This window comes from Puma concolor, chromosome A3, assembly GCF_028749965.1.
Source record: "Puma concolor isolate L17-30 chromosome A3, mPumCon1.1.hap2, whole genome shotgun sequence".
NCBI lineage: Eukaryota > Metazoa > Chordata > Mammalia > Carnivora > Felidae > Puma > Puma concolor.
In genome coordinates this window covers 82434022-82459819 of record NC_141669.1, presented here as the reverse complement: position 1 = coordinate 82459819, position 25798 = coordinate 82434022, and the positions used below count along the sequence as shown (strand labels likewise).

Genomic DNA, 25798 nt, shown 5'->3' with positions numbered 1-25798 from the left:
TGCTCAGGGATAGAAATGCATAAGACACATGCCTACCTTTGAGGACTTTGGGGCATGGTAAGAGCGATAAACAGCTTTCTAGATAATATGGTTTGGACCTTGATGGAATTATATGCTTAGGAAACAAAGAAAGGACATGTAAAGCAGGTATTGCAAGGGTAACTAGAAGTCATTTTGACTAAGGTGAGTAAAAATTGGTACAGGTCAAATCATTAAAACAAAAGCTTTTATAGAGTATTGGCCTTAATGTAGTTATTGTCAGTTAATAAATGGGATGATCTTGGGGATGCCTGACTGGCTCAGTCGGTAGAGCATGTGACTCTTGATCTTGGGGTAGTGAGTTTGAGCCCCATGTTGAGTGTAGAGATTACTTAAATAATCTTTAAGTAATAAATAGGATGACCCTTTAGCTGAAATCTTGACCTTTTAAAAATAGATTCATTCATTCATTCTGCATACAGTTCACATTCTGTTAACAGGTGTTTACTGAGTGCCAAGTACTGTCAAGGCTTCGAGCTATGTTTGAGGAAGGGGCCAGAGTTGGGATGGAGGGAGATGACAAAGATGTAGAAGCCCCTAGCGTCAAGGAAGATGTGCATTTTGCATTTGCAGAATATGGTAAATAGTTTTTTATAAATAATAAATTTTTGATGATGTTTAATGCTATACTCAAATGATCCAAAAATTTGGATTTGAATTAATGTATTTTGGTGCTGTAGGAAGACAGAAATGGCACCTCACAGGCACATAGAAGGTGGGATTAGCTGAGACAGTTCCCAGAAAGATTGAATTTTGAAGGACACGTTGATGTGTAAGGGTGTCTCTGGGTGTGTGTGGTAGGTGGGGTTGGACTATAGGACATTGTTGGTGGCAGGAATAGAATTGTAAAATGCTGATTTCCTGAGATAAAGTAATGCATTTAGGAACGCTGCAAAGAGGTGGATAGTATATTCAACAAATACGAAATATTTTTGAGCAAGTCGAATTATCCAAAATGTAATTTTAAATTCCAAGGAAAGAATCAACATTTGTTTTTGTGTCCTGCCAACACTTCCTAGCCAACCATAAAAACATTTCTGTTTTGTGTAATAACTTCAAATTTCAGAAACATTTGCATTCATATTTGGTGTCCTGTTCCTCCTGCAAAGCAGTCCATAGTATTCTCCTTATTGGGGCATTTCAACTATATAGAAGGAAAGCCAATATTTGCATACAGAAACTCTTCTATAGGTCATCACTGTGTGATGCTGGGCTACAAAAACTAATAAATAAGAACAGGTAGTACTCGTCTAGTGAGAGAGAGAAACCTATAAAGAAATTGTGGTGGGTGTATAAAAAGCTGTGTCTAAGAGGCACTGATGCATTGCAGCCACAAAGGGGTAGGTGGTTCTGAGCAGCCTTGAGTTGAGCTTGTGCTGAATCAGATGTGACCAGGAGTTTCCTAGGTTGGGGGCAGAAGGTGGAGAGAGTATGGAAGTTATTGGAAAAAAAAAAAAAAAAGGACCTGAAACGTCCTGGGTTTCTTTTGCTGGAACTCTAAAATGTGTTTCTTGCTGCCTGAATCAGTTTTCTAGAACAGAAATCTAATCCACCACTTTAAATATTTCAGTAGTTCCCACCTCTATATAATTTCCTTTGGGAGGCAAAATGGTACACTAGACTCACATGTAAACTCTAGAATTTTGAACCCACTATTTTTTTTTTAAGGTTTATTTATTTATTTTGAGAGAGAGAGCAAGCACAAGCCGGGAGCGGCAGAGAGGTAGGAAGAGAGAGAATCCCAAACAGGCTCCACACTGTCTGCACTGACAGCACAGAGTTCACTGTGGGGCTGGAACTCATGAACCTTGAGAACATGACCTGAGCTGTAATTGAGAGTCAGATGCTTAACTGACTGAGCCACTCAGGCACCCCTGAACCCACTATTTCCCAAGATAGGATTTTTTGTTTTTGACCAAGTGGTAAGAGGAACATAGAAATTTGAAAGGAAACGGAAACATGCAATTTTATTTTTGGCACAGAAGAGTTTTATATTATGGATAGTTTGGCTTGCTAAAGAGTACTGTGTTTGGTATTTACTATTTGACAGGTTTATGATCATGTTCTCTGTACACAGACCTTGTGCTAAGTAAGACAAAAATAAAACTGCCTTCAAGGAGTTTCCCTGTAATGGTCAGAGGTATAGATTCTTTGGGGAAGGAGGGAGATTGCACCAGGTGACATTTTTTTACATAAGCATGATTGGTAGCAGTGTTAAGGTCTAGGGAAGAAAAATCTTGAGAGCTTTCTCTCCCCGGTCCCAAGTCTTTAAGCGTCTGTGCATCCTGTGAAGAAACAGAGGTGTTCAGTTTAGAAATAAGCTATGACTTGCTCTTTTGTGCCACTAAGGCTCTCTAGGATTGGCCTAGGGAGGAGGCAGTGCATCAGGAGAAGGGCAGGGCCGAATAAGGTGCCTGTGCCTGGCAGCCCTTGGGGTCATGCATTTTCACTGAGCTGCCCTGCTTCCAGTTCATCCCCAAAAAATGTCCCAGAAAAGTAAATCATGGGATAGAATGAATCTTCATTCTGAGTTTTATTAATTTAAAGTGGTTCCCAGAAGCAATCTTGCTGCTATAATTAGCATAGCAAATGGTTTAGCTGTCATCCTAGACACTTTTTTTTTTTAATGATTTCTTTTAACCCAGTGAACTGTTTTAGTTTCGTAGGTAAAAATTTTCAAGTAGATATTACAAGTGTTTTCAGTTCAGGTTATCCTTCTGATAATTGTTGTGTGTTAATAGCCCCTCCCTTTGAAAATTTTGGTGTCCTTGGTGCCTGGGTGGCTCAGTGGGTTGGGCGTCCAGCTCTTGATTTCGGCTCAGGTCATGATCTCACAATTCATGAGTTCAAGTCCCGTGTCAGGCTCTGTGCTAACAGTGCAGAGCCTGCTTAAGATTCTCTCTCTCCTTCTCTCTCTGTCCCTTCCCTGCTCATGCATGTGCCCTCTCTCTCAAAATAACTAAACTTAAAAAAAAAAAATTTGGTGTTCGAGAACCTCTCTAATCTCAATTCATCTTCCACCTCTCATTCATTCATTCATTTATTCAACAAATATTTATTAAACACTTTCTATGTGCCAGGTTCTATGTGAGGCACTGGGGATAGGAGATCAACAGGATAACCTTTACATATGCAGTAGTTGCCCCCCCCGACCCTTATCCATGGTCTCAGCTTCCATGGTTTCAGTTACCCACAGTCAACCTTGATCTGAAAGTAGATGATTCTCCTGACCTATGCTCAGAAGGTTAGTAGTAGCCTAATGTTAGGTCATCATGTCCACGTCACTCACCTCCCTTCATCTTATCATGTGGGCGTTTTACTTCATCACAAGAAGGGTGAGTACAGTATAAAATATTTTAAGAGAGACCACATTCATATAACTTTTTTGGCAGTATGTTATAATTGTTGTACTTTATTATTAGTTGTTCATGTCTTACTGTGCCTAATTTATAAATTAAATTTTACCTTAGGTATGTGTAGGAAAAAAGCATAGTATATATAGAATTTGGTGCTATCTGTGGTTTCAGACATCCACTGGGGGTCTTGGGATATATCCCTCATGAATAAGGGGGAGACCACTATATTTTTATCATTAACCAAATAGGACCAGTCACCATCCCAAATAGGTTTTTATGGTGATTTCACAGCCTAGAAATCCCCCCTTCATTGTCTTGGTAAACCTTGCCTGTCCTTCAAGATGTAGTTCAAGTGTCCTCCTAGGGAAAGAGTTCTGTCCCACCTCAGACAAAATTATCACTTCATTTCTGTAGCTCTTTGTATTCTACTTTCATATTAAATAAGCAACAGTCAAAAATAGAAAAATTCTCATTCTCATTTTATAGCTGAATAAATACTCTCAGGGTAGATTCTCCAGACCTAGACAGTGGATAACAGTGAGATTTGAACCCAGCCTGTGAGGCTCTGAAGGCTGGGTCCCCCATGAGGAGAGGGTAGGGCAGACTTACTATGTGGGAGCTGGGTCTTCAGACCCAAGGATTGGCTTTTCCAGGCGGTGTATGACATTGAGCAGCTCTCAAGATTTCAGAACCCTCATCTGTAAAATGGTAATTTGACCTCTTTCTGCTGCATGTGAGATATAAATATGAAAGTGCTCCAAAGTTATTTTCCCCAGTTAACACAAAGAGCATTATGTCTGTACCAGAAGTTTTATGTGGCTGTAACCATAGCATAGAAACAGTTTTGTTTTCTGTATAAAACTTTTTAACTGAAATAGGTACGTAGGGTTCATTAAACTGTTCTTTCTACTTGAGTCCATACTTGAAATTTTCCACCAAAGGGGGTTTATGAAAAAGGCTTTCCGCTTATAAGGTGCCGTGTAATTACAAGTGGTATTACTATCATAATAATTGTTTCTGTAGTTGTCTTTCTCAGCTTTAGATGTTTGCTTTCCTGAAGGCAGGAAGTGCCTTCCCCCTTAGCGTGTCTCCCCAGTGATGACACGGCAGACTGTGTGAGTGTGGAGACCAGTACAGTTCTTGTTAAGTGACACTTTGAGGCCTGGGTCAGAGGATCGGCCTCCAGGCCGGAGCCACCTTAGAAGGGTGCCCTTCTGGTGTTTCAGTAACTAAATCCTGATGGCAGCGGGGGGGCCACAGTGGATTTGGTACAGATTCAGTTTCTCTGCAAAAGAATTGCGTTATAAATCAGTTTCGAAGCGATGCCAGAGAACATTCTTTATGTGTATTTTTAAAATTAGTTTTGAATAGGTAATATGAGCACATGATACAGAATTTTTACTGTGTCCAGCTCTTTCCCTACAGACATAGTCAGGGTCCCTAGACTCTGGGTCACATTCCAGAGGCAGTCTAAATTGATACGACATCTAGATCTTTCGTCCACATAGTTTGACATTTTGCTTTTTTCCCCTTTTGTCGTGTTGAGTCCTATCAGTGCTAACAGTTGCCGCCTCAGTCTGCACACATATCCTATATGTATTTATATAGGATTTATATAACTCTCTTCCTATTGATGGACGTTTAGATTGTGATACCATAAACTTAGAGAAAACAAATTTGACAACAAATATCTTTATAGATAGTTCCTGTATACATATACAAATAAGTTCCCCCCTGCAGTGTTCAGGCGTGCAGATTTGTGCTCACTCTTGACAATATAGAGGATCAAAACTTTTTGATCTTTGCCAATCATATAGACGCAGATGGTCCCCAACTTACCATGGTTTGATTTACGATTTTTTGACTTTATGATGGCACGAAAGCAATACACATTGAGTGGAAACCATACTTCAAATTTTGAATTTGGATTTTTTCCGGGGCTGGCAATGTGCCCTACAGTACTTTCTTGTGATGCTGGGCAGTGGCAGCAGCCCCAGCTCCTCCTACACCACACAATCACGAAGGTCGACAACCGATACAACCATTCTGCACGCAGACCACCCTTCTGTTCAGTTTTGGTACTGTACTCAATAAATGACATCAGATAGCACTTTCTTACAGGCTTAATGTTAGAGGATTTTGCCCAACCTTAGGCTCTTGTAAGGTAGGCTTGGTTGAGTGTGATGTTCAATAAGGAATATTAAATGCATTTTCTGCTTAGGATATTTTCAACCTATGATAGGTTTTGAGGATGTAAACCCATCATAAGTTGAAGATCTGTTTAATGTTTTCATCTGTACCCTGACTTAATGTATTTAAAACCCATTGGTAGGGGAGTGACCACAGAGGCATTCAGGTTTTCTATTTAGGGTGATGGTTGCACAATTTTGGTGAATACACTCAAAACCACTGAATTGTGCACTTTAAAGAGGTGAATTTTGTGGCGTGTGAATTCTGTTCTCGCCGAAGCTGCTATGTAAAAAAAAGGTATTCATCTTTTCTGCAAACTGACTTCATTTCCTTTGTTTTTCTGTTGCTCTTTCTCTTCCAGGAAACTGTTTTCAGTCTTTGTTGTGTTATATGCCTTTTTTCCCCTTGATGACCATTTGCTCTTTTGATCTTGATTCCTTGATTTTGCTCTTTTCTAGCCACATGGAAAATTTTCATGTTTATATTTCCTCTTTTTTATATATTTAAATCTTTGATTTAGTTGGGACTTATTTTGCCATAAGTTGTGAGAAAGGGATGTAGCTTTTTTTCTCTCAGATAATACCCAATTTTCCCTGTACTGTTTTTTAAAAAGTAATCCATTTTACCCCAGTGATTTAAAATAACATTTTTATCATATACTGAGGGTTTTTTTTATATATTAGAGTCTAATTTCTGGACTTTTGATTCTGCCCTGTTATTCTGGTTGTTTCCTGTGCTGCTACTATACTGTTTTAATTACTTTTATTATAAAGGTTTAGTCAGGGTTTTATTGTTTAAAAAGTTTTCCCAGTCAAAAAAAATATTTTTGCCCGATCATTCTTGATTGTTTTCCCCTAATGAACTTCAGAAACAGCACTTAAGGATTTAAGAATACTTAAATCTTGAGGGGGCCTCAAGGGGCACCTGGGTGGCTCAGTCAGTTAAGCGTCCAATTCAGCTCAGGTCATGATAGTTTGTGAGTTTGAACCCCACATCGAGTTCTGCGCTGGTATCACAGAGCCTGCTTGGAATTCATTTCCACCCCCCACCCCGCCTCTCTCTCTCTCTCTCTCTCTCTCTCTCTCTCTCTCTCTCTCTCTCTCTCTGCCTCCCGTGTTCATGTACATACACACACACTCTCTCCGTCAACAATAAACATTAAAAAAAATAAAGAATACTACTGATATTTTATGGTTATTATATTAATCTATAGATGGAATTCACCCATCTTTACCCATTCTTTCCTGTTATCATTATTATTATTATTATTATTGTATTATGTCTGCTCATGTCTTCGGACCAATGTTAAATAATAGTGATTATAGTAGAAATTCTCAGATGCCTCCTTGTGTTTAATAGGCATGCTTTGGGCATCATATATTAATGTTCATAAGTGAAATTAGTCTGTATGGTTCTTTTGGTTTCACTCCCATGTTTGGTTTTATTCTCTAGAAATAATTTCTAAACTTCCTTTTTAATTTTTTTACTCTGTGGAACAATTTTAGTACTATTGGTTTTACTTAAAGGTTTGGTGGTAGAATTCATCTGTGAAATTGAATGGCGCTCTTAACTTTTGGGGGTAGTTTTTAGAGACTTATTCTACTTCTTTATTTTTTTTCAAGTTTATTTATTTTGATAGAGAGTGTGCCTGTGAGCATGAGCGGGGGAGGGGAGAAAGAGAACTCTAAGCAGGCCCCATGCTGTTAGCACAGAGCCTGACTGGGGCTCAGTCTCATGAACTCGTGAGATCATGACCTAAGCCAAGATCTAGAGTTGGACGCTTAACTGACTGAGCCACCCAGGTGCCTTAAGACTTATTTTACTTCTAATATAATCAGTCTGTTTTCTCTTTTGGGACCAGTTTTCCTTGAAAATTAAACATTTTTGGAAGTTTTGGGATGGTTATATGTGGACAGACTGTAGTATTCTTCTATTTCTCTTAACCTTTTTCTGTGTCTTATTTTGTGTTCTTCATATTGACTTTTTTTGTTCTTTCCTCCAGGAACAGGAAATATAGTGGTCATTATGGTTAGCTACCCAAAAGGAAGAGAAATTATGGATCTGGTGCAGAAAGGCATTGCAGTCAAAATGACCATAGGAGTTGGCACCCGTCATGTGCAGGAGTTCATCAGTGGTCAGTCTGTGGTATTTGTGGCCATTGCCTTTATCACCATGATGATTATCTCGTTAGCCTGGCTGATATTTTACTATATACAGCGTTTCCTATACACTGGCTCACAGTTTGGAAGTCAGGTAATTATGGATAATTCTTTTTAACTTTGCTTTTTAAAAGATAGCTCATAAATATTTCTCATATATATTGTCTTTAAGTTATATTTGAGGTTTTTTTTTTTGGACCATATTCTTAATTTCATTTTCACTCATACTGTTTAATTACTACACAACTTTTTGAAAATAACTTTTTAATTAGAATATATTAAATTTTCTGTTCTGTAGGATATTAAATACCTTTAAATGGGGTCACTTTTTGCATATTTTGCTCCTGCAGATACCCTCTTTGCCTTTTTCAGACATAAAGGGGTAATAAATAGGCCTGAGGTAGAGTGGACCTGGTTCTGTGTTTAAAATAAAAGAACACTGGGCCTGAAGGCCAGGAGCAGAGTGGGAAGGCCTTCCCGGCTTCCATTGTGGGGCAACTTTCAAGGCAGTTTTTCTGCAGAGAGACAGTGTCTCTGTCACAACAAAGAGGAGGGCAGTAAAAGAAGAGCCAGAGGCTTCCAAAGACAGGACTTTGAATTTCATGCTTATCCTGTTGTCTTGAAAAGCCACCCTGTCTGGCTTTGGTAGTCGTCTGGCATCTGGTAGTTGTGTCTGGGTCATCTGGCACCTGCTGCATAGGAAGCCGCCTTCATTTTAGGGACAGATGTTAATATATTGATGAATATGTGGGGCCCCCATCCTCAGCTTACTCCTCTCTTGCCAACATTTAAACGTGAGAATTGGTTTCTTCCCCAGACATGGAGTTGAAAATCAGTATTCTTGATCAAACATCTCTTTAAGTTATATATGGCTATTTTATACATTAGGATGTAAATATTAGTTTTTGTTATTTTCATTGTAGTCATTCAACTTTGTTTTTTAAGTGAAGCTTTTTCTATAAGCTTATGTAAATTTTTGAAAATAGTGACTTAAAATTTTTAATGATGATATTTTTCCTACCTAAGAGTCATAGAAAAGAAGCTAAGAAAATTATTGGCCAACTTCCACTTCATACTGTAAAGCATGGAGAAAAGGTAATATTTTCATGAGGTTTTTTTTGTTTGCTTCTTTTAAAGTATGTATCTGTTTATATGTCTAAGTAAAACTTTCCATTCTGTTAAACTCACCTTGACCATGTGGAGTTTTGGCTGGTTTGAGTTAGAACTAAGTTGCATACATGTTTCATTTTGGAGAAGGGTTGGCAGAAATACTCCTTTGCACATGTGAAGAGCCTTCCAGACCTGTGCCATCAGATAGGGTAGCCTTTAGTCATAGATAACTATTATAATTTAAAAGAATGAAATTGAACTTACAATTCAATTCCTGAGTCACACTAACTACATTCCAAATACTCAAATGGCCCCATTGGCTGGTTGCTACCATACTGGATAGGATCGGTATGTTCATTTGCTAAGAAAGTTCTTCCTGTTGGTCAGTCACAGATGACTCTAAGGAACCTAAAGAACTTCAAGTTCCGTTAGACTATAGACCTTTGATAGTTTAAATTCATTTCTGTTAAATCTGAGGCTGTGTATCCATTCTCTCTGATTCCCTTAATTGCAGGGAAAAATACTGGGATTTGTGGAGAGGGGGAGAACAGATGTACTTAAAACTACTTTTTAAAAAAAGAAAACATTTTGACATGGCCAACATGAGACTGAAAAGGTCAAAATCATACCAGAGTTTTAAAGCATTTTTGGAATAGGACAGATCCTAATCTAGAACCTCAGATTCTAGAGGATTGATTCTTTAAAAGGAAAACAGTTGCTAATGAAGTAGTATTCACTTTTTTATTTGTCTGTCTTCTGTGCTGTAAAGTGTGGATAACCATGTTGACTTGTTGGTTGACGTGGTTGGTTCTGTTGTTTTTTGTTTTTGTCTTTGTTTTTGTTTTTATCATTTTTTTAAATTTTATTTTTTTAATTTACATCCAAATTAGTTAGCATATAGTGCAACAGTGATTTCAGGAATAGATTCCTTAATGCCCCTTACCCATTTAGCCCATCCCCCCTCCCACAACTCCTCTAGTAACCCTCTGTTTCTTCTCCATATTTAAGAGTCTCATGTCTTGTCCCCCTCCCTGTTTTTATATTATTTTTGCTTCCCTTCCCTTGTGTTCATCTGTTCTGTGTCTTAAAGTCCTCATATGAGTGAAGTCATATGATATTTGTCTTTCTCTGACTAATTTCACTTAGCATAATACCCTCCAGTTCCATCCACTTGGTTGCAAATGGCAAGATTTCATTCTTTTTGATTGCCGAGTAATGCTTCATTGTATATAGATACCACTTCTTTATCCATTCATCCATCGATGGACATTTGGGCTCTTTCCATACTTTGGCTATTGTTGATAGTACTGCTATAAACATTGGGGTGCAAGTGCCCCCTTCGAAACAGCATCCCTGTATCCCTTGGATAAATACCTAGTAGTGCAATTGCTGGGTTGTAGGGTAGTTCTATTTTTAATTTTTTGAGGATCCTCCATACTGTTTTCCAGAGTGGCAGCACCAGTTTGCATTCCCACCATCCGTGCAAAAGAGATCCTCTTTCTCCGCATCCTCGCCAACATCTGTTGTTGCCTGGGTTGTTAATGTTAGCCATTCCGACAGGTGGGAGGTGATATACATTGTGGTTTTGATTTGTATTTCCCTGATGATGAGTGATGTGGAGCATTTTTTCATGTGTTGGTTGGCCATCTGGATGTCTTCTTTGGAGAAGTGTCTATTCATGTCTTTTGCCCATTTCTTCACTGGATTATTTGTTTTTTGGGTGTTGAGTTTGATAAGTTCTTTATAGATTTTGGATACGAACCCTTTATCTGATATGTCGTTTGCAAATATCTTGTCCCATTCTGTCAGTTGCCTTTTAGTTTTGCTGATTGTTTCCTTTGCTGTGCAGAAGCTTTTTATTTTGATGCGGTCCCTGCAGTTCATTTTTGCAGTTGTTTCCCTTGCCTTTGGAGACGTGTTAAGTAAGAAGTTGCCGTGGCCAAGATCAAAGAGGTTTTTGCCTGCTTTCTCCTCAAGGATTTTGATGGCTTCCTGTCTTACATGGAGGTCTTTCATCCATTTTGAGTTTATTTTTGTGTATGGTGTAAGAAAGTGGTCCAGGTTCATTGTTCTGCATGTCACTGTCCAGTTTCCCCAGCATCACTTGCTGAAGAGACTGTCTTTATTCCATTGGATAGTTTTGCCTGCTTTGTCAAAGATTAGTTGGCCATACGTTTGTGGGTCCATTTCTGGGTTCTCTGTTGTGTTCCATTGATCTGAGTGTTTTTGTGCCATGTTTTTGTTTTTAAAGGTTTATTCATTTTTCAGAGATAAAGAAACAGAGCATGAGTGGGGGAGGGGCAGAGAAAGAGGGAGACACAGAGTCCTAAGCAGGCTCCAGACTCCGAGCTATAAGCACAGGGCCCTATGCTGGGCTCAAACTCACAGACCATGACCTGAGCTGAGGTCAGACGCTCTGAGCCACCCAAGTGCTCCCCCCACCCTTTTTTTTTTTTTCTTACATCTCACCAAATTGTTGAGACTTCACTTATTCCACTCTCTCTTCCCCCTTCAAAAATAACCATACTTATTGTATGTATCTCTTCTGACCAACTTAAAGGTTTAAAACAAATAATACTCATTAGAGGCTCCTGGCTGCCTTAGTCAGTGCAGCATGAGACTTTTGATCTTACGGTTGTAGAGTCAAGCCCCACCCTGGATGTAGAGATTACTTAAAAATAAAATCTTTAGAAGAAGAAGGAGGGGGAGGGGGAAGGGAAGGAGGGCGAGGAAAACATAATACTCATTAAATATAGGCCTTTGATTTTTTTTTAACTTTGGCTTCTGATATTAATGGGTTATTTAGAATATTAATATGGAGATACTCTTGGAATTACATCGTTGGCTGCCATTCTTTCCTTCATGCCTTAAACAGAACTAACAGTTGAATTTTAATAGTTTGTGCAGGGTACTGGTTTCTTCCCATGCAAATGTGTACTGAACAGAAAAAGTAAAAAATAAATAATAGAAGTTTCTCATGTCACAGCTTAGATTTAGCACCTGATGTACAGATCACTGAGGGTCCTTGGGGAGAGAGTCTCCAGTGAAAGCCTGTGACAAACTGTACATGCATTAGATGTGGCCTGTTACTTGAGTAGCATGTAGTTTTATGTTCCCCTGAGAAAATGTCTTTTACTCCATAGCAGGAAGTCTCAGTCTATAAAATATGAGAAAACAGAGGCTTATATGTATAATATACTGAATTGAATCTTTGAGAACATAAGTCAATTGATACCCTCTTCCTATACAGAGCATATTTTAAATAGAACATTTTTGAAAATATGATTCCACTGTTTTTGAAAGTTGTCAAAATAGGGGCGCCTGGGTGGCTCAGTCAGTTGAGCGTCTGACTTAGGCTCAGGTCATGATCTCACCGTTCATGGGTTTGAGCCCCGTATCAGGCTCTGTGCTGACAGCTCATAGCCTGGAGCCTGCTTCAGATTGTGTCTCCCCCTCTCTCTGCCCCTTCCCTGCTTATGCTCTGTCTCTCAAAAATGAATAAATGTTAAAAAAAAAAATTTTTTTTAAGTTGTCAAAATAATGGTTAAAAAAGGATCCCTAGGGGCACCTGGGTGGCTCAGTCGGTTGAGCGTCTGACTTGGGCTCAGGTCATGATCTCATAGCTTGTGAGTTCAAGCCCCATGTCAGGCTCTGTGCTGACAGCTCGAAGCCTGGAGCCTGCTTTGGATTTTGTGTCTCCCTCTCTCTCTGCCCCTAACCCACTCGCATTCTGTCTCTGTCTCACTCAAAAATAAACAAACTTTAAAAAAAAAAAAAAAAAAAGGATCCCTAAATGGCCTGTGAGGTACATAAATGGGTTTTCTTTCTTTCTTACTTTCTTTTTTTCTTTTTGTTTTTTGTTAAGTTTTATTTCTTTAATCTGTACACCCCAAATGGGGCTCAGACTCCCCACCCTGAGGCCGAAGAGTCGCATGCTTCTTCGACTGAGCCAGCCAGGCACCACATACATAGATTTTCTGATGATTCTGATTGAACTTGTACTGAAAAGTGTGTTTTCTTAAATCTACATCATGTCCAGTTCTAGAGACAGGTTTGTTTTCTAGTTTTTCTTTTCTTATGGGTGCATTCACAGTAATGTGTAAGCTGGCAAACCATTAGGGGCTTTAAAAATTATTTCATCATGGGGCACCTGGCTAGCCCAGTCAGTTGGCTAAGCGTCTGACTCTTGATTTTGGCTCAGGTCATGATCCCAATGTTCGTAAGATTGAGCCCCACATTGGGCTCTACACTGACAGCATGAAGCCTGCTCGGGATTCTTTCTCCCTCTTTTCTCTGCCCTTTCCTTGTGCACATGTTCTCTTCTCTCTCATAAAATAAATAAATAAACTTAAAATAAATTATTTCATTACTTTTGCATGTCATATGATAAAACAAGTGATAATATTTACTTTAGTGGTACCATACCATTTTAAATGTTAAGAAATTTTCATATAATCTTTGATAATAATAATCAGTTTTTACTGCTTGCTTGCTAGCAAGTGATACACATGGCTCAGTGTGTTTTTAAATAATTACATAAGGACAGGGTAGCCATGTTCCCATACAATCCACTTGCTAAAGTTGCAGCTACATGCAGACACTGGTTGTAATTTCTGAATCTATCCCGGAACCAAAGAGAGTCTCATTGGCCTGTTGATTTGAAGTGGTCAGATGACCACTCTGGCCATGCCTGCTTTGGTTGATTAGTTGAGGCCAGGTGGTTTAATATGGGGGGTACCCTGGGAAACGGGGGGAAAGCTGATACCACCAAAAAGGTCTGTGATTCATAGATTCTTAGAAGTGGAAATTTTGTCACAAGACTTTTCCTCTCCAGCACATTTTATTTCTTTTTGCCTTTGTTAATTTGATGGATGAAGAACAGTAATTGAGGGGTGCTTGGGTGGCTCAGTCAATTAAGCGTCTGACTTTGGTTCAGGTCATGATCTAATGGTTCATGAGTTCAAGCCCCATGTCAGGCTCTGTGCTGACAGCTCAGAGCCTGGAACCTACTTCAGATTCTGTGTCTCCCTCTCTCTCTCTGCCCCTCCCCTGCTCACACTCTGCCTCTCTCTCTCTCAAAAATAAATAAACACAAAAAAAATTAAAAAGAAAAAAAAAAACAGTAATTGACTTTAATCTGTGATTCTTTTATCATTAGTGAGGTGAACATTTTCAGATATTTAGCCATTTGTGTTTCTCATTTACAAGTTGAAACCATGTTCTTTAGCAAATTCTAGTGAATTTTTGTTAATGATTCTAGAAATGAGTATCTTACTGGATTTTAATCCTCTTTATAAGTTTTACATTTGAAAAATAACTTACCATTGTAAAGCAAGCATGTGCATTTATTTCCATAACCCTTAAAACGTGAACATTAAAGACACATGAACACTCCCCTAGTAGCTAAAAACTGTTGGTGTCTGATTAGGTAGACAATGACATTTTTTCCTTTTCAGGCAGCTTCTGTAAAAAAATCTCTGGACAGTGGGGAAAAGATTGTGTTTAGTTTCCGGCTGCACCCCTGTAGTATAGAATTGGTCATTGTTTTAGCCAGGACGTGGTGAGTTTTACTAAGCATAGACCGTGTAGCAAGGATGCAGTGAACTCTTTTCTTTCCTCTTTACAGGGAGTCGATGTTGATGCAGAAAACTGTGCAGTGTGTATTGAGAATTTTAAAGTGAAGGATGTTATCAGAATTCTGCCATGCAAGTACGTCCTTGTTACTTCCTGAGACGCTGCAAACTACCCACTATGTTTCAGGTTTCCGACAAAAGTGTTAACGTGTTTTTTTATGATGTAAGGATCTTGCTATCATGTGATGATCTTGTGATCGTCTCATCTTTTAGGAAGGAAGCTGGAGCCTTCGAGGCTCCTGGATTTGGATTATATTGCCTTCAAATTGCTTAGGACGCTTCAGGTCCTAAGACAGACCCATTATGTATCTTTGATTGGCTTCTAGTCTAAAGCAGGGCTTCATTAGGAACCTGGGAATCCCATCCCACATTTAGCCATGCAAGATATGCTGTGTCGGAGTAAGGAGACTGAAGCATGACTGGTGAAGGACCCCAAGGGGGGCGGCCAGGAATAGTTAGCAGAGAGTCGATCGCGGAGGGCAGTGGTCTGCTATTATTTGCACGCTGGGGTGTAGGGCTTTAGGTAGGTTCTGCCAAATATTTCTTGCTTTAGGTATACTAGGGGCTTTGCTTTAGCAATGGGAAGTCAAGCTTTCCTTTTTTTTTTTTTTTTTTAATTAAATAATGGGATACTTTATTGATAACCATTTAGAGGAATGGCTGTTACCAGAAAGATGTACAAAATGACAATATACTTTAGAGTCTGATCAATTTTAATTATACTTCTCACCTATTGGAGAAATAGGTCAGAAGTTAATATGTAATTATGGTTTGCTTTGTGTTTACAAAGTACTTCAGTATTTATATATAAGTACTCTATAGTAGATTAAGTTCTCAGTGATTCTGTAGAGAAAACAAACAAATATCAGAATAACAAAAGTTTCCAGAATAAAGATTGCTAACTTCAGTTTGCAGGCTTTTATATGAGGTTGGTGTGGTGGGCACTTAATGTATTGGGTCAGTATGTCCTGTAGAAAGTTATTAAAATCAGAAAGGATTTTTACCATAGGATGCTTTAGGGCCGGTCTTTCTGACTTAAAAATAATGCTTGGGATACAGCACAAGTGAGCGGCCTGAGGCTCACTTCCTTTGTGACACAGATCTGTCCTGATAGCTGAGCTGGGTTTCATACTTGACCCTCACAAGCAGACATGTTGCATGTGCACATTTCCTGGCCTCCTGATCTGGGGTTTTTACTTGTTTCTCCCCATTTTCTCCCATGCTTTATTTAACAGATTTCGCAATAAAGCCAACATGTTTCCTTTGTGTTTCTGTAAAAATCATTCCATTGGGTCAGTCAGCTTCAGTTTCAATTTGAGGATGGAAAGGACAGAAGACAAGCTGGGCTAGACTGTATTCTGTAATTAAGTTCTTTTATCTTTAACTGCGCTGTCAGACTTCTGTATGAAGAAGAGGTCTTCAAACAACAGCATTAATAGTGATAACAGTTGCTCAGTATTTTCTGTGCCCAGCACGGTTGTAAGCACACGGCATGTCGGCTGCTGAGAACAGCCTGAGGTGTAGATACAGAGAGGTTGAACAGCTGGTTCAGACTGCCAGCATCACGTCACACAGTGGTCACTGGAGCCATGGGTACTGTACCCATTCTCCTGACTCTGTATCTTCACCATGTATAGAAGGCAGATTCACCAGGTAGGAGGCAAAGGGAGCCAACTAAGACAAATCAGTAAAAGAAAATACGTAGGCAGTTTTTCTTTTTTTCTCTTTTTGATTCTGAAAGTGATCATTTTAGAAAAACATGGAGTATACAAAAACACGGTTAAGACAGAAATTAAGTGCTTTCTTTTAAGCCTACAATCTAAGACGATCTGTTTATATTTTGCTGTATTTCCGTTTGATTCATTTCATGAACTTCTATAAGATACTCTGAGTTCAGGATAAGCTTTTTGCTGTTGGTTTACTTATGCCACATTTATTCCCAAAAGGCTTTTAAGTAAGTTACAGGGGCACATAAAAATATAGCCTACCATGAAGCAAAAATAAACCGTGCTGTTTTTGTGGAGTGAAGGGAAAATTTCCCTGTAAGTTCCAGATTCTGTTTAACATGGGAAATAGAATAGATAATGACATAGAATAAGTGAATAGACTAGAATGTTGATTTGAAGTTGTTTAACTTGTTCTGAGAAGGTGAGTTAGTAGAATGTGTTGTTTCCTTAATAAGATACAAACATTTATTTTAAAACATTAACACATACTTAATTTTTTTAGGCATATTTTTCATAGAATATGCATTGACCCATGGCTTTTGGATCACCGCACGTGTCCAATGTGTAAACTTGATGTCATCAAAGCCCTGGGATATTGGGTTTGTTACATTTTTGTTTATATTCAATCTCTGCCCCGGTTCTTCCTGAGTGATGCGATTTCATTACTGACCAGAGGCAAGAGGAACGGATTAAGTGCTCCTTCTAACATGTTTGTGGTTCTCTGAAGAAATTTTCCTCGTGATTAAAAATGCATTTTTAAGACATCCCAAAAAATTAATGAACTGCTACCTTTGCGGTTATAGACTAATACGGCCAGATGCTTCCCCCCAGAGAGTTTGTAATTGCTTAGAGCAGTGAGCTTTGGTATGCTGCCCTGCAGAATATATATATGCTCATCAGTGTCATATAAACAAGAATTGTAAAGTTGGAAATGAAAGGAGCCTCCTACATTTTCTGGCTCAAGGCACACATGTTACATATGAGGAAACTGAAGCCAACACTCCTTGACACAAGGCCTCAGATTCCTGGCTTTCGAAACCAAATCCTGCTGGGGAAATTGGTCCCGTGTGGAATTTGCTCTGTCAGTTTGTGGTACTCAGGTGGTCATAGGACCTTCCTCAGAAAACAGAGACATGAGGGCAGAGTGAAAGGGGGTGCCTCATCGTAGCCAGCCATGTGCTGAGGGCCTTATGTACATTATTACATGCAGTCCTCAAGGCTGCTCTAAGAGGTAAGTACTATTTCTCTAATTAGGAACTTGAGCTTAGAGAAGCCAAGTAGCTTGCTTAGGTCACACAGCTAGTTACTGGGGAATCAGCTTTCAGACACCAGCTTGCTTAATTCTTGGGTATAATATAGCTTTTAACCAGTAGTCCCACCCAAAAGGGGAGACATAGGGGGAAAAAAAACAGATTTCTCTAGATTGCTGTATTTTTAATTATTTTTGGAGTCTTCGTATAATGTATTGTCTTAAAATATTCTTGATTGTTAAACAGTAAATAATTTTGAAATACTGATCTCTGGAAGAAGTCATTTAAGTATCAAATAAATTTCTTGTATTGCTAAACATTTTTGTTTTAGAAAACTTTATAGTGTTTATGGTAGAGCTAGAGACCACAAGGAGGTTTTTCATGCACCTTACAGCCATAATAGTCCTCGAGGTACCCTGTCATCTTCTGGCTTAGTGCGCCTTAGAAAGATAGTTGAGAGCCTGCTGCCTTAATTACTACTGTAATTTTATGTGAATTATATTTTTCAGTGTGAGTCCCAGAATGCCCTCACCATAGGTACACAGAAAGAGCGGGGGGGGGGGGGGGGGGAGGGTTGGTCAGCATTCAAGACCTGTCTTATTGAAAGAAAACTTCACCCGCTTTAATGTCTAGAAATTTTGTCTTTCCTCGAGAATTTCTATAGTTTATAGTTTTTAATAATGATGGCTCTACTTAGCAGGGCATAACATGCTTTCTTAGGGAACTTGAAACTTAGTGAACTGAGCCTGTAGCTCAGACAAGAGAGTGCACTTTCCTAGGATTTTAACCAATACAATATAGGGAGCTTGACAGATGTTTTTCTTGGCAAAGGTTTCCTTTTTCCTCTTTTCCTTCCTGTCTGGCCCCATACTGTCAATGCAGAGCCCGACACGGGGCTCATCCTCGCAAACCATGAGATCATGACCCGAGCCAAAATCGAGTCAGATGCTCAACCGGGTGAGCCACTCAGGTGCCCCCTAAAAGTTTTTATAAAGATATTTTGCTAAACTTAGCACTGAGACTTTAATCGTTGTGAGTTTTGTTTTGGGAAATATATCTACGTATGTATATTTGTTAAAATGTTAATTTCAGAAAGCTTGAGTATGTCCTCAGAAAGTAATTTTTTTTTTGAAGAACAGAAACCTATAGTAAGAGATTAACTTGTCTTGCCCTTAGTTTTTACTTTTTGGATGAATGTGCCGTTTTCTTTAAACCCTGTGGCCCGTCCTGCATTGAGTTTCGTAGGTATGACACTCTCATATGGTAATGACTGGTAAGAGAGCTGCTGTCAGTCCTTCACATGGACTTGGGAGGTGGTCCTTTCATTTGCAGTTGTAACCTCCTGGATGGGCCATTTGTCACTCTTGTTTTCATTCATTCAGCAAGCATGTATCAAAGGAGCACTCTTTCAGGTGCTAGATCGAAACTTGGGGAGACAAAGACAAGTGAGACGCAGCCCTTCTGCCTGTGGGCTCTTGGGGATTTCACTTTCTGGACTTTGGGGGCCAGGGGACACACCCGTGCACAGTGCAGCAGAGGACGTATGTTTGAAGTGCTGAGGAGCATGGAGGAAGGAGGAATTTACTCCACCAGGTGGAGTGGGGAGATAAGAAGGTGGTATTTTAAGAGGGGAGTCTGAGCCTGGTGTTAAAGAGTTTGTCTGACCGATCACTATATTGCAGATAGGGGTATGACCGTGTGGGCTTTGAGACCGGCAGGTAGTCCAGTTTGTCAGGCACTTCAGTAACTATCTGGGAAAACAGATAAGGGTGGGCTGGGTGGGAGTTTGGACTTTCTAGCAACTCAGTAGGATTCGTGGTTTGCTGTGTCGGGAGTCTCAGTTAACCAGTGAGGAGGAGTCTGTGTGCTGTGTTGTTCAGGAGGGCGGTTCTAGAACCCTGTGGAGTGGCAGTGGGAGCAGCGTGCCAGCCGTGCCCTTGACCCCGAGAGCCCAGTGAGGGAGGTGCAACAAACACCATGTTCTCACATAAAGCCCAGGCTCACAGTAAACCCAAAAGCCACCGCTCATTTACCAGGTGACCTAGTGGTTTCCTCTCTCACAACATGGCCTGACTCTGGTATTAATCAGAAAGGTATCTGGATTAGCCTCCATGTAAGACCGGGCTGTCACTTTCATGGTCCTGTTCTTTAAAGCAGCGCACGGGAGAGTTGAAGGTAGACTGAGAGCCAATAGACACTGTCCTCAGGGAGCCACAACTGATTGTTTTTAAGTGAACTAAATGCAGTTTGAAGCCCTCTGTTTTCAGATACTGTGTTCTTCCCCCAAACCCTGGTGCCTGCGGTAAGACAGTATGACAGTTAGAGGCAGTAATCCGAGCTCATGGCCACAGCCAGGCTGATTCACACCCTCTGTCCAGGAAGCAGGGAAAATGCATCTATGACAAAGCTTCACTTACTGTCAATAAAGAATTTAAAGGTGGCATTGCTTACGTCAAGGTGGGAAATGGTTTTTAAAATAAGTACCGTTTAGGTCTTAGCTGCTTATTGAGAAGTAATTAATTTTCTGATGTTGCTAAATAAAGAAGACATTAATGTTCTTGCCTGATTCTGTGTATAAAAATATTCCGTATGGATTATGCCTAATCATTAGAAGATGATAGATAAGCTTTGAATGTGTTACCCAGACAAGGTATTTTCTTTTCTTCTCTCAAGGGAGAGGTGGAGGATGTGCAGGAGATGCCCGCTCCAGAATCTACCCCTGGGAGTGTTTTGGCTGCAAATTTGAGTATTACTCTACAAGAGGAGGACAGAAGCGAGGGGAACAATTTACCGTCCTCTTCCACTAGTGAGTCTGCACTGCAGTGTGACGCCGGCTTTAAAGAAGATGCAGGTGAAGACACAGCCTTACTAGGTAAGTGCCTTCCAGGTTATAAAACAATGTTGCTGGGGCGCCTGGGTGGCGCAGTCGGTTAAGCGTCCGACTTCAGCCAGGTCACGATCTCGCGGTCCGTGAGTTCGAGCCCCGCGTCAGGCTCTGGGCTGATGGCTCAGAGCCTGGAGCCTGTTTCCGATTCTGTGTCTCCCTCTCTCTCTGCCCCTCCCCCGTTCATGCTGTGTCTCTCTCTGTCCCCAAAAAAATAAATAAAAACGTTGAAAAAAAAAAAATAAAACAATGTTGCTAGCAGTTAGGGAACAAAATGAAAAAATACATAAAATGCAGAAAAACATAAAGGAAAAATAGAAACTGTGATCCCACACCTGGAAATACCATTTTAACATTTTGATAAATAGCTTTCCAGATGTTTTTCTGTGTTTAATCACATATCATTTATGTGCTGTTAGGTAGCCTGTTTTTCTCTGAATGTGTGCAGCTCTTTTCTGTATCAATAGGTGCATGATTCTGTGTGGCTGTGTAGTATTACAGTTTAGATTCACTGTAATTTCTTTAAACCGCACCCTTTTGGCGACTTTATTTTTAACACTCAGAAATCGCTGTGTAGGGGCACCTGGTGGCTCAGTTAAGCATCTGACTCTTTTTTTGTTTTGTTTTAATGTTTATTTTTGAGAGAGAGAGATCCAGCCCCACATCAGTCTCTGCACTGACAGTGCAGAATCTCTCTTGGGAATCTCTCTCTCCCTCTCTCCCTCCCTCCCCCAAGAGCTTGAGTGTTCTCAATCTCTCTCTCTCTCTCTCTCTCTCTCTCTCTCTCTCTCTCTCTCTTCCTCAAAATAAATAAATAAACATTGTTTAAAGAGAAAAAAAAAAAGAATTTATTATGCATATACCCTCACCACTTAGATGTCTGATTATTTCTTGTCATTCTGAGAGAGGAGACAGAGTGAATTGCATTTTTTTTAATTACTAATGAGGTGACCTTCTTTTCATATTTGTTGGTCATTTTTATTCTTTCAGGAGTTGCCTGTTTCATCCTTATTTTTCTCTGGAGAAACTAATTTTTTCATGTTGCTTCTAAGAGTTCTTTGATCTTTGTCATATGTATGACATATATTTCTCCCCCAGTTTGTCTATCCTTTGACTGGTTGGTATATTTTGCTAGTAGAAATGTTTAATTTTTCTCTAGTCCCAACATATGTTCATGATTCTGCCTTTGATAGCATACTAACTTGGGAAGGTCTTCCTTATCTCAGGATTATAAATATATTAACCCATATTTTGCTAATATTTGTGGTTTTGTATTTTACATTTACATTTTTAATCCACATAGCTTAACGGAAGGTTTAACCTATTTTTCCCCAAAATGTTTAACCAGTTGTCCCAATATTTAGTGAATTATAATCATTTTAGTGAATAATAATTATTATGTTTTGATATTGGCAAGGCAAATTCTTTCACCTTTATTCATTTAAAAACATTTCTGGACTATTCTGCATTTTTCTAAAAAATTAAAACTACTCTGCCGAGTGAAAATTTTTATTATAATCGAACTTATTTTAACTGGGAAGAATTGATGCTTCCAATTTTGAATTTTTCCATACGGGAAGAGGAAACATATCTTCCCAAATCAGTAAAACTCAAACTGAATCAGTTTTATGTTTGGCTATGAAGCAAAAATAAACAAATACTAGAACTTAGGGTTTAAACCAGTAGCCAAGGAAGAAGAGCACACTGTGGAAGAGAAGGAAAAACCCATTTCCGAGCATTGGAATGCAGAAAGAACATTCTCCCAGGCGGCTCCCTGGTTGCCTGCTGGGATGGAACCACCTTTAGAATCCATCCCGTCTGGTTGAGCCCAAGTGCATGCCAGTGTCATTTTTGCCATTGCCTTCAGTCTCCAGAAAAAAAAACTAACTTTCCTTTCTCTAGTACTTGACCACCCTTGAGATAAAGGCCGATAAAGACTCACCCTAAGCGTCCCCCACGTTTTCCTGCACTCTTGTTATCTGCCGTGCATTGGTCTGTCAGCATCTCCTCTCCCCTCTTAGAAGTAGGATATTATTATCATTTGAAATAGTGCATAATGTAGACTACAAGTGCAAGTATACAACAAAAACAAGAAAAGATCAAATCCAAATGCAAGTTAATTAGGAAAATGCAAATTGAAATAGTGAGATATCACTTTCCAGTGTTCAAACGAGAAAAAAATTCAAAAGACAGCTAACATTTATTGCTGGCTGAGATGCAAGAAATGGGCATTTCCATACATTGTGCTATAAATGTAAATTGTTATGGCCTTTTTAAAAAAATTTTTTTTTAAACATTCATTTTTGAGAGACAGAGCATGAGTGGGGAAGGGGCAGAGAGAGGGAGACACAGAATCTGAAGCAGGCTCCAGGCTCTGAGCTGTCAGCACAGAGCCCAACGTGGGGCTTGAACTCACGAACTGCGAGATTATGACCTGAGCCGAAGTCGGACACTCAACCGACTGAGCCACCCAGGCGCCCCCTGGCCTTTTTGAATAGCCATGTAACAACATCTATTAAATTAAAAATACATAGTCTTTGAAGCTGATATTTCATCCTTGGAAATGTATTCTATACAAATAAAATCACCCCTACACACACACACACACACACACACACACACACCCACAAAGAAATAGTGCATAAAAATAAAAGTGGAAAAAGAAGCTAGGTTATAAAACAACAGGATGTTAGATACATTCTGAAGAAGCTGGGCCCACTCCCCACACCTGCCTTTTGTGTGTGTGTTTGCTTTCTTCTTTTTTGTTTTTTGTTTTTGTCCTTTTTTATTTTTAATTTCCAAGTATTTCTTCACGAGTAAATTGACAGGTAAATTTAAATGTTCATATTCTTTCCACCTTATCATTGTACCAATATAATTTGAGAAATATTAAATTGGAGAAATCTATTCTTTTTTTAAAAAAAAAGTTTAGAGAGAGAGAGGACATGCATGCACACAGGGAAGGGGCAGAGAAAAAGGGAGAGAGAGAGAGAGAAAGAGAGAATCCGAAGCAGAGCCCGACACAGGACTCAAACTCCTGAACCATGAGATCATGACCTGGGCCAAGAGTTGGACGCTTAAGCGACTGAGCCACCCAGGTACTCCCAAGAAATCAGTTCTTTTAAGCAGACACTAGTACTTCCAGAATAAAATGTGGCTTCACTTAAAGTTGAGAAAACATTTACTAGGCTCTTCGGAGCAACTAGAAATAAAATGTGGAACTTACTAATGATAGACTACTCGCTAGAGACTGTGTTTCCCTGGTGAGTACTCCTTCTGTTGTCCAGTTGACCTTCTTGGTTCTGACTGTAGGTGAGTTGAAGTATTTGATTCTGTATTTAAGGAAGTACTCTATTCCTGTAAGAAACCTTCTGACTTTGAACCACCAGTTCCTTTTCCAAGATAGTTTAATGTCTCTGTGCGCATGTTTCATCATCTGTAAAATGAGCATAATAACATCCTAATGCTTACCTCACAGAGTCACATCTATAACACAGGAAATGCTCTCTGTTGTTTTTGTGGGCAGTGACACCATCATCATCATCATCATCATCAGATGTCGTCATAGCTGTCTGGTTTACTTTTGAAAACATACACTAGTTCACCAACTAAAAGACTGCATCCTTTTTTTAATAGCACCATATTGGTTAAAGTAACATTGGTTAAGCTAATGTGAGAAAACTTCTCACACTCTGTGTGAGGAAGATGTTTGTATATTTTTTTTGCTCTCTGGAATGAGTTGCCAATTTTACATGTAGGTTTTATGTACATTTTTTTGTAATTTGTTGCTTGAATTATAGTCTCCACATGAGTCACAGTGCTTCTGTAATTGAAGTTTAGAATATGCTAAGTGGCTGACATTGGCTTTTGTTGCTTCATTGTAGAAATGGGCAGGAGCGACCTTGAACATGGAAGGCCCGTCTCTTAGCACACATCCTGGTGACCGCGTCATGGACAGAGCATTGACTTCAATTAAAGGACTTTTTTTTTTTTTTTTTTTTTTTTTTGACTTCAGCACATAGTTTGTATATTTGAAAATAATGTACATTCTTTTACCTTTCAGGTTCTGATTTGATACACAAAGGGCTAAGATATTTTATTCTTAAAGAGATGTTTTGATTAGTCTTAATATATTTATCTACTAAAATATATCATTTATGATAAACAGTATGTTGTTTTGGACTATTACAGAGGAGACCACTAGGAAGGCCCTCTAAAGGGGGTGGCAGGGGGAGGTTTTTCTGAATACTACTAGACTAGCTACCACGGTACTGTACAAATGGGATTTTGTTTCTCAAGGATGGCTTTAGACTGAGCAACTGAATTTAGACTAGTGGAAGTGGAATTGTATAATTCACTTCAGTTATTGATCACGAGTTTTCCTTGGAGGAAAGGCTTTTCTAGAGCATTAAACTTATAAATGAGATCTGAGAAATCTACAGCTTTCTCAAACCTCCGTGTTATTATATAGACTTTGAAACCTACGAACACCTTTTCATTGTTCTCTCTTTGGAATTATAGGAAAAGCGTTAGGTGACTTTAGGATTTGCATTTTCCCTTTTTAATCCCTAATTGCTTGTGATACCTTAAAGGAGAGGGAAATTTGTCCATTTTTTCTACAAATGAAAAGCTAAGATCCTTCATCACACATGAGCAGTAAGTTCTTCATTGCCTTAAGGAAATCAAGCAGGCAGAGTTTTTTGTAAATGATGACTGTATTAGTTCCAACTACAATTTAATCTTTACAATTAAAAGGATGGAGAACTTTGTTTCTGTTACAAAGTAAGCAGTTTACTTGATTGATTTAAAGATCATGATCTCGTGTAATCATCTATCCTTTTTATTCTTGGCTGTTCTCACTTGTAGGTTGAAAGCGGCAGGTGAATGTAAAGCTTTTGGAGACTGCACTCTTAAATTTTATAAAATTATTAAGTAAAAACGCACACTTTCTGCTCTCCTCTCCCTTCTTGGAGGTGGAAGTTGAGGAGGGTGAGGGAGAGTTATTTTTTTAAAACTTGAAACTGTTGTCCTTTGTTGCTTCTAAGCTAGTTGTGTGTATCTTTATTTTGTGAGTAAAAATAAAGGTCTGTTTGGAGTTTTAAAAAATGTAAGGAATTCATTCTTAACAGCTGCATCTAAGTTTTGTATGGCTCGGTTTTCTTTTTTTTCCTTCAAACTCTTTGTCGCCCTTGGATTTTAGCCACTCATAGTGAAACATTTGGTGAGTAAACAGTTTTGCTGGTGTAAATTCTGTGGCCAGATTCAACTTGAGGAGCTACTGAAGTAGAAAAGTTGACTGACTTTGAGCTCTCATTGACAGCCTCAAAGTAGGTTTCCTTAATAGCCATTATCTTTGTGGTTCATTGCAAATAGGAAAGTATGTCCTTGATTCTGTACCAAGTAGGTTTTTTGCTGTTTGTATTTTAAGATACATACTTGGGAGACATGCT

General features: G+C 39.2%; 1 protein-coding gene across 2 annotated transcripts in view; it reads left to right on the top strand.

Annotated features, from left to right (window-relative positions):
* The window catches only part of RNF149 (ring finger protein 149), a 29638-nt gene extending 4347 nt beyond the window's left edge, over nucleotides 1-25291 (top strand). Inside the window, exons 2-7 of one of the 2 annotated variants that reach the window (XM_025932476.2) lie at nucleotides 7588-7838; nucleotides 8771-8839; nucleotides 14481-14563; nucleotides 16717-16813; nucleotides 20138-20336; nucleotides 24233-25291. In XM_025932476.2, coding sequence (XP_025788261.1) covers nucleotides 7588-7838; nucleotides 8771-8839; nucleotides 14481-14563; nucleotides 16717-16813; nucleotides 20138-20336; nucleotides 24233-24276 — 743 coding nt within the window. In that variant the 3' untranslated portion in view covers nucleotides 24277-25291. The remainder of the gene's footprint in view (nucleotides 1-7587; nucleotides 7839-8770; nucleotides 8840-14480; nucleotides 14564-16716; nucleotides 16814-20137; nucleotides 20337-24232) is intronic. The other variant, XM_086701355.1, reaches the window with a different exon arrangement.
* Nucleotides 25292-25798: the final 507 nt, after the last annotated feature.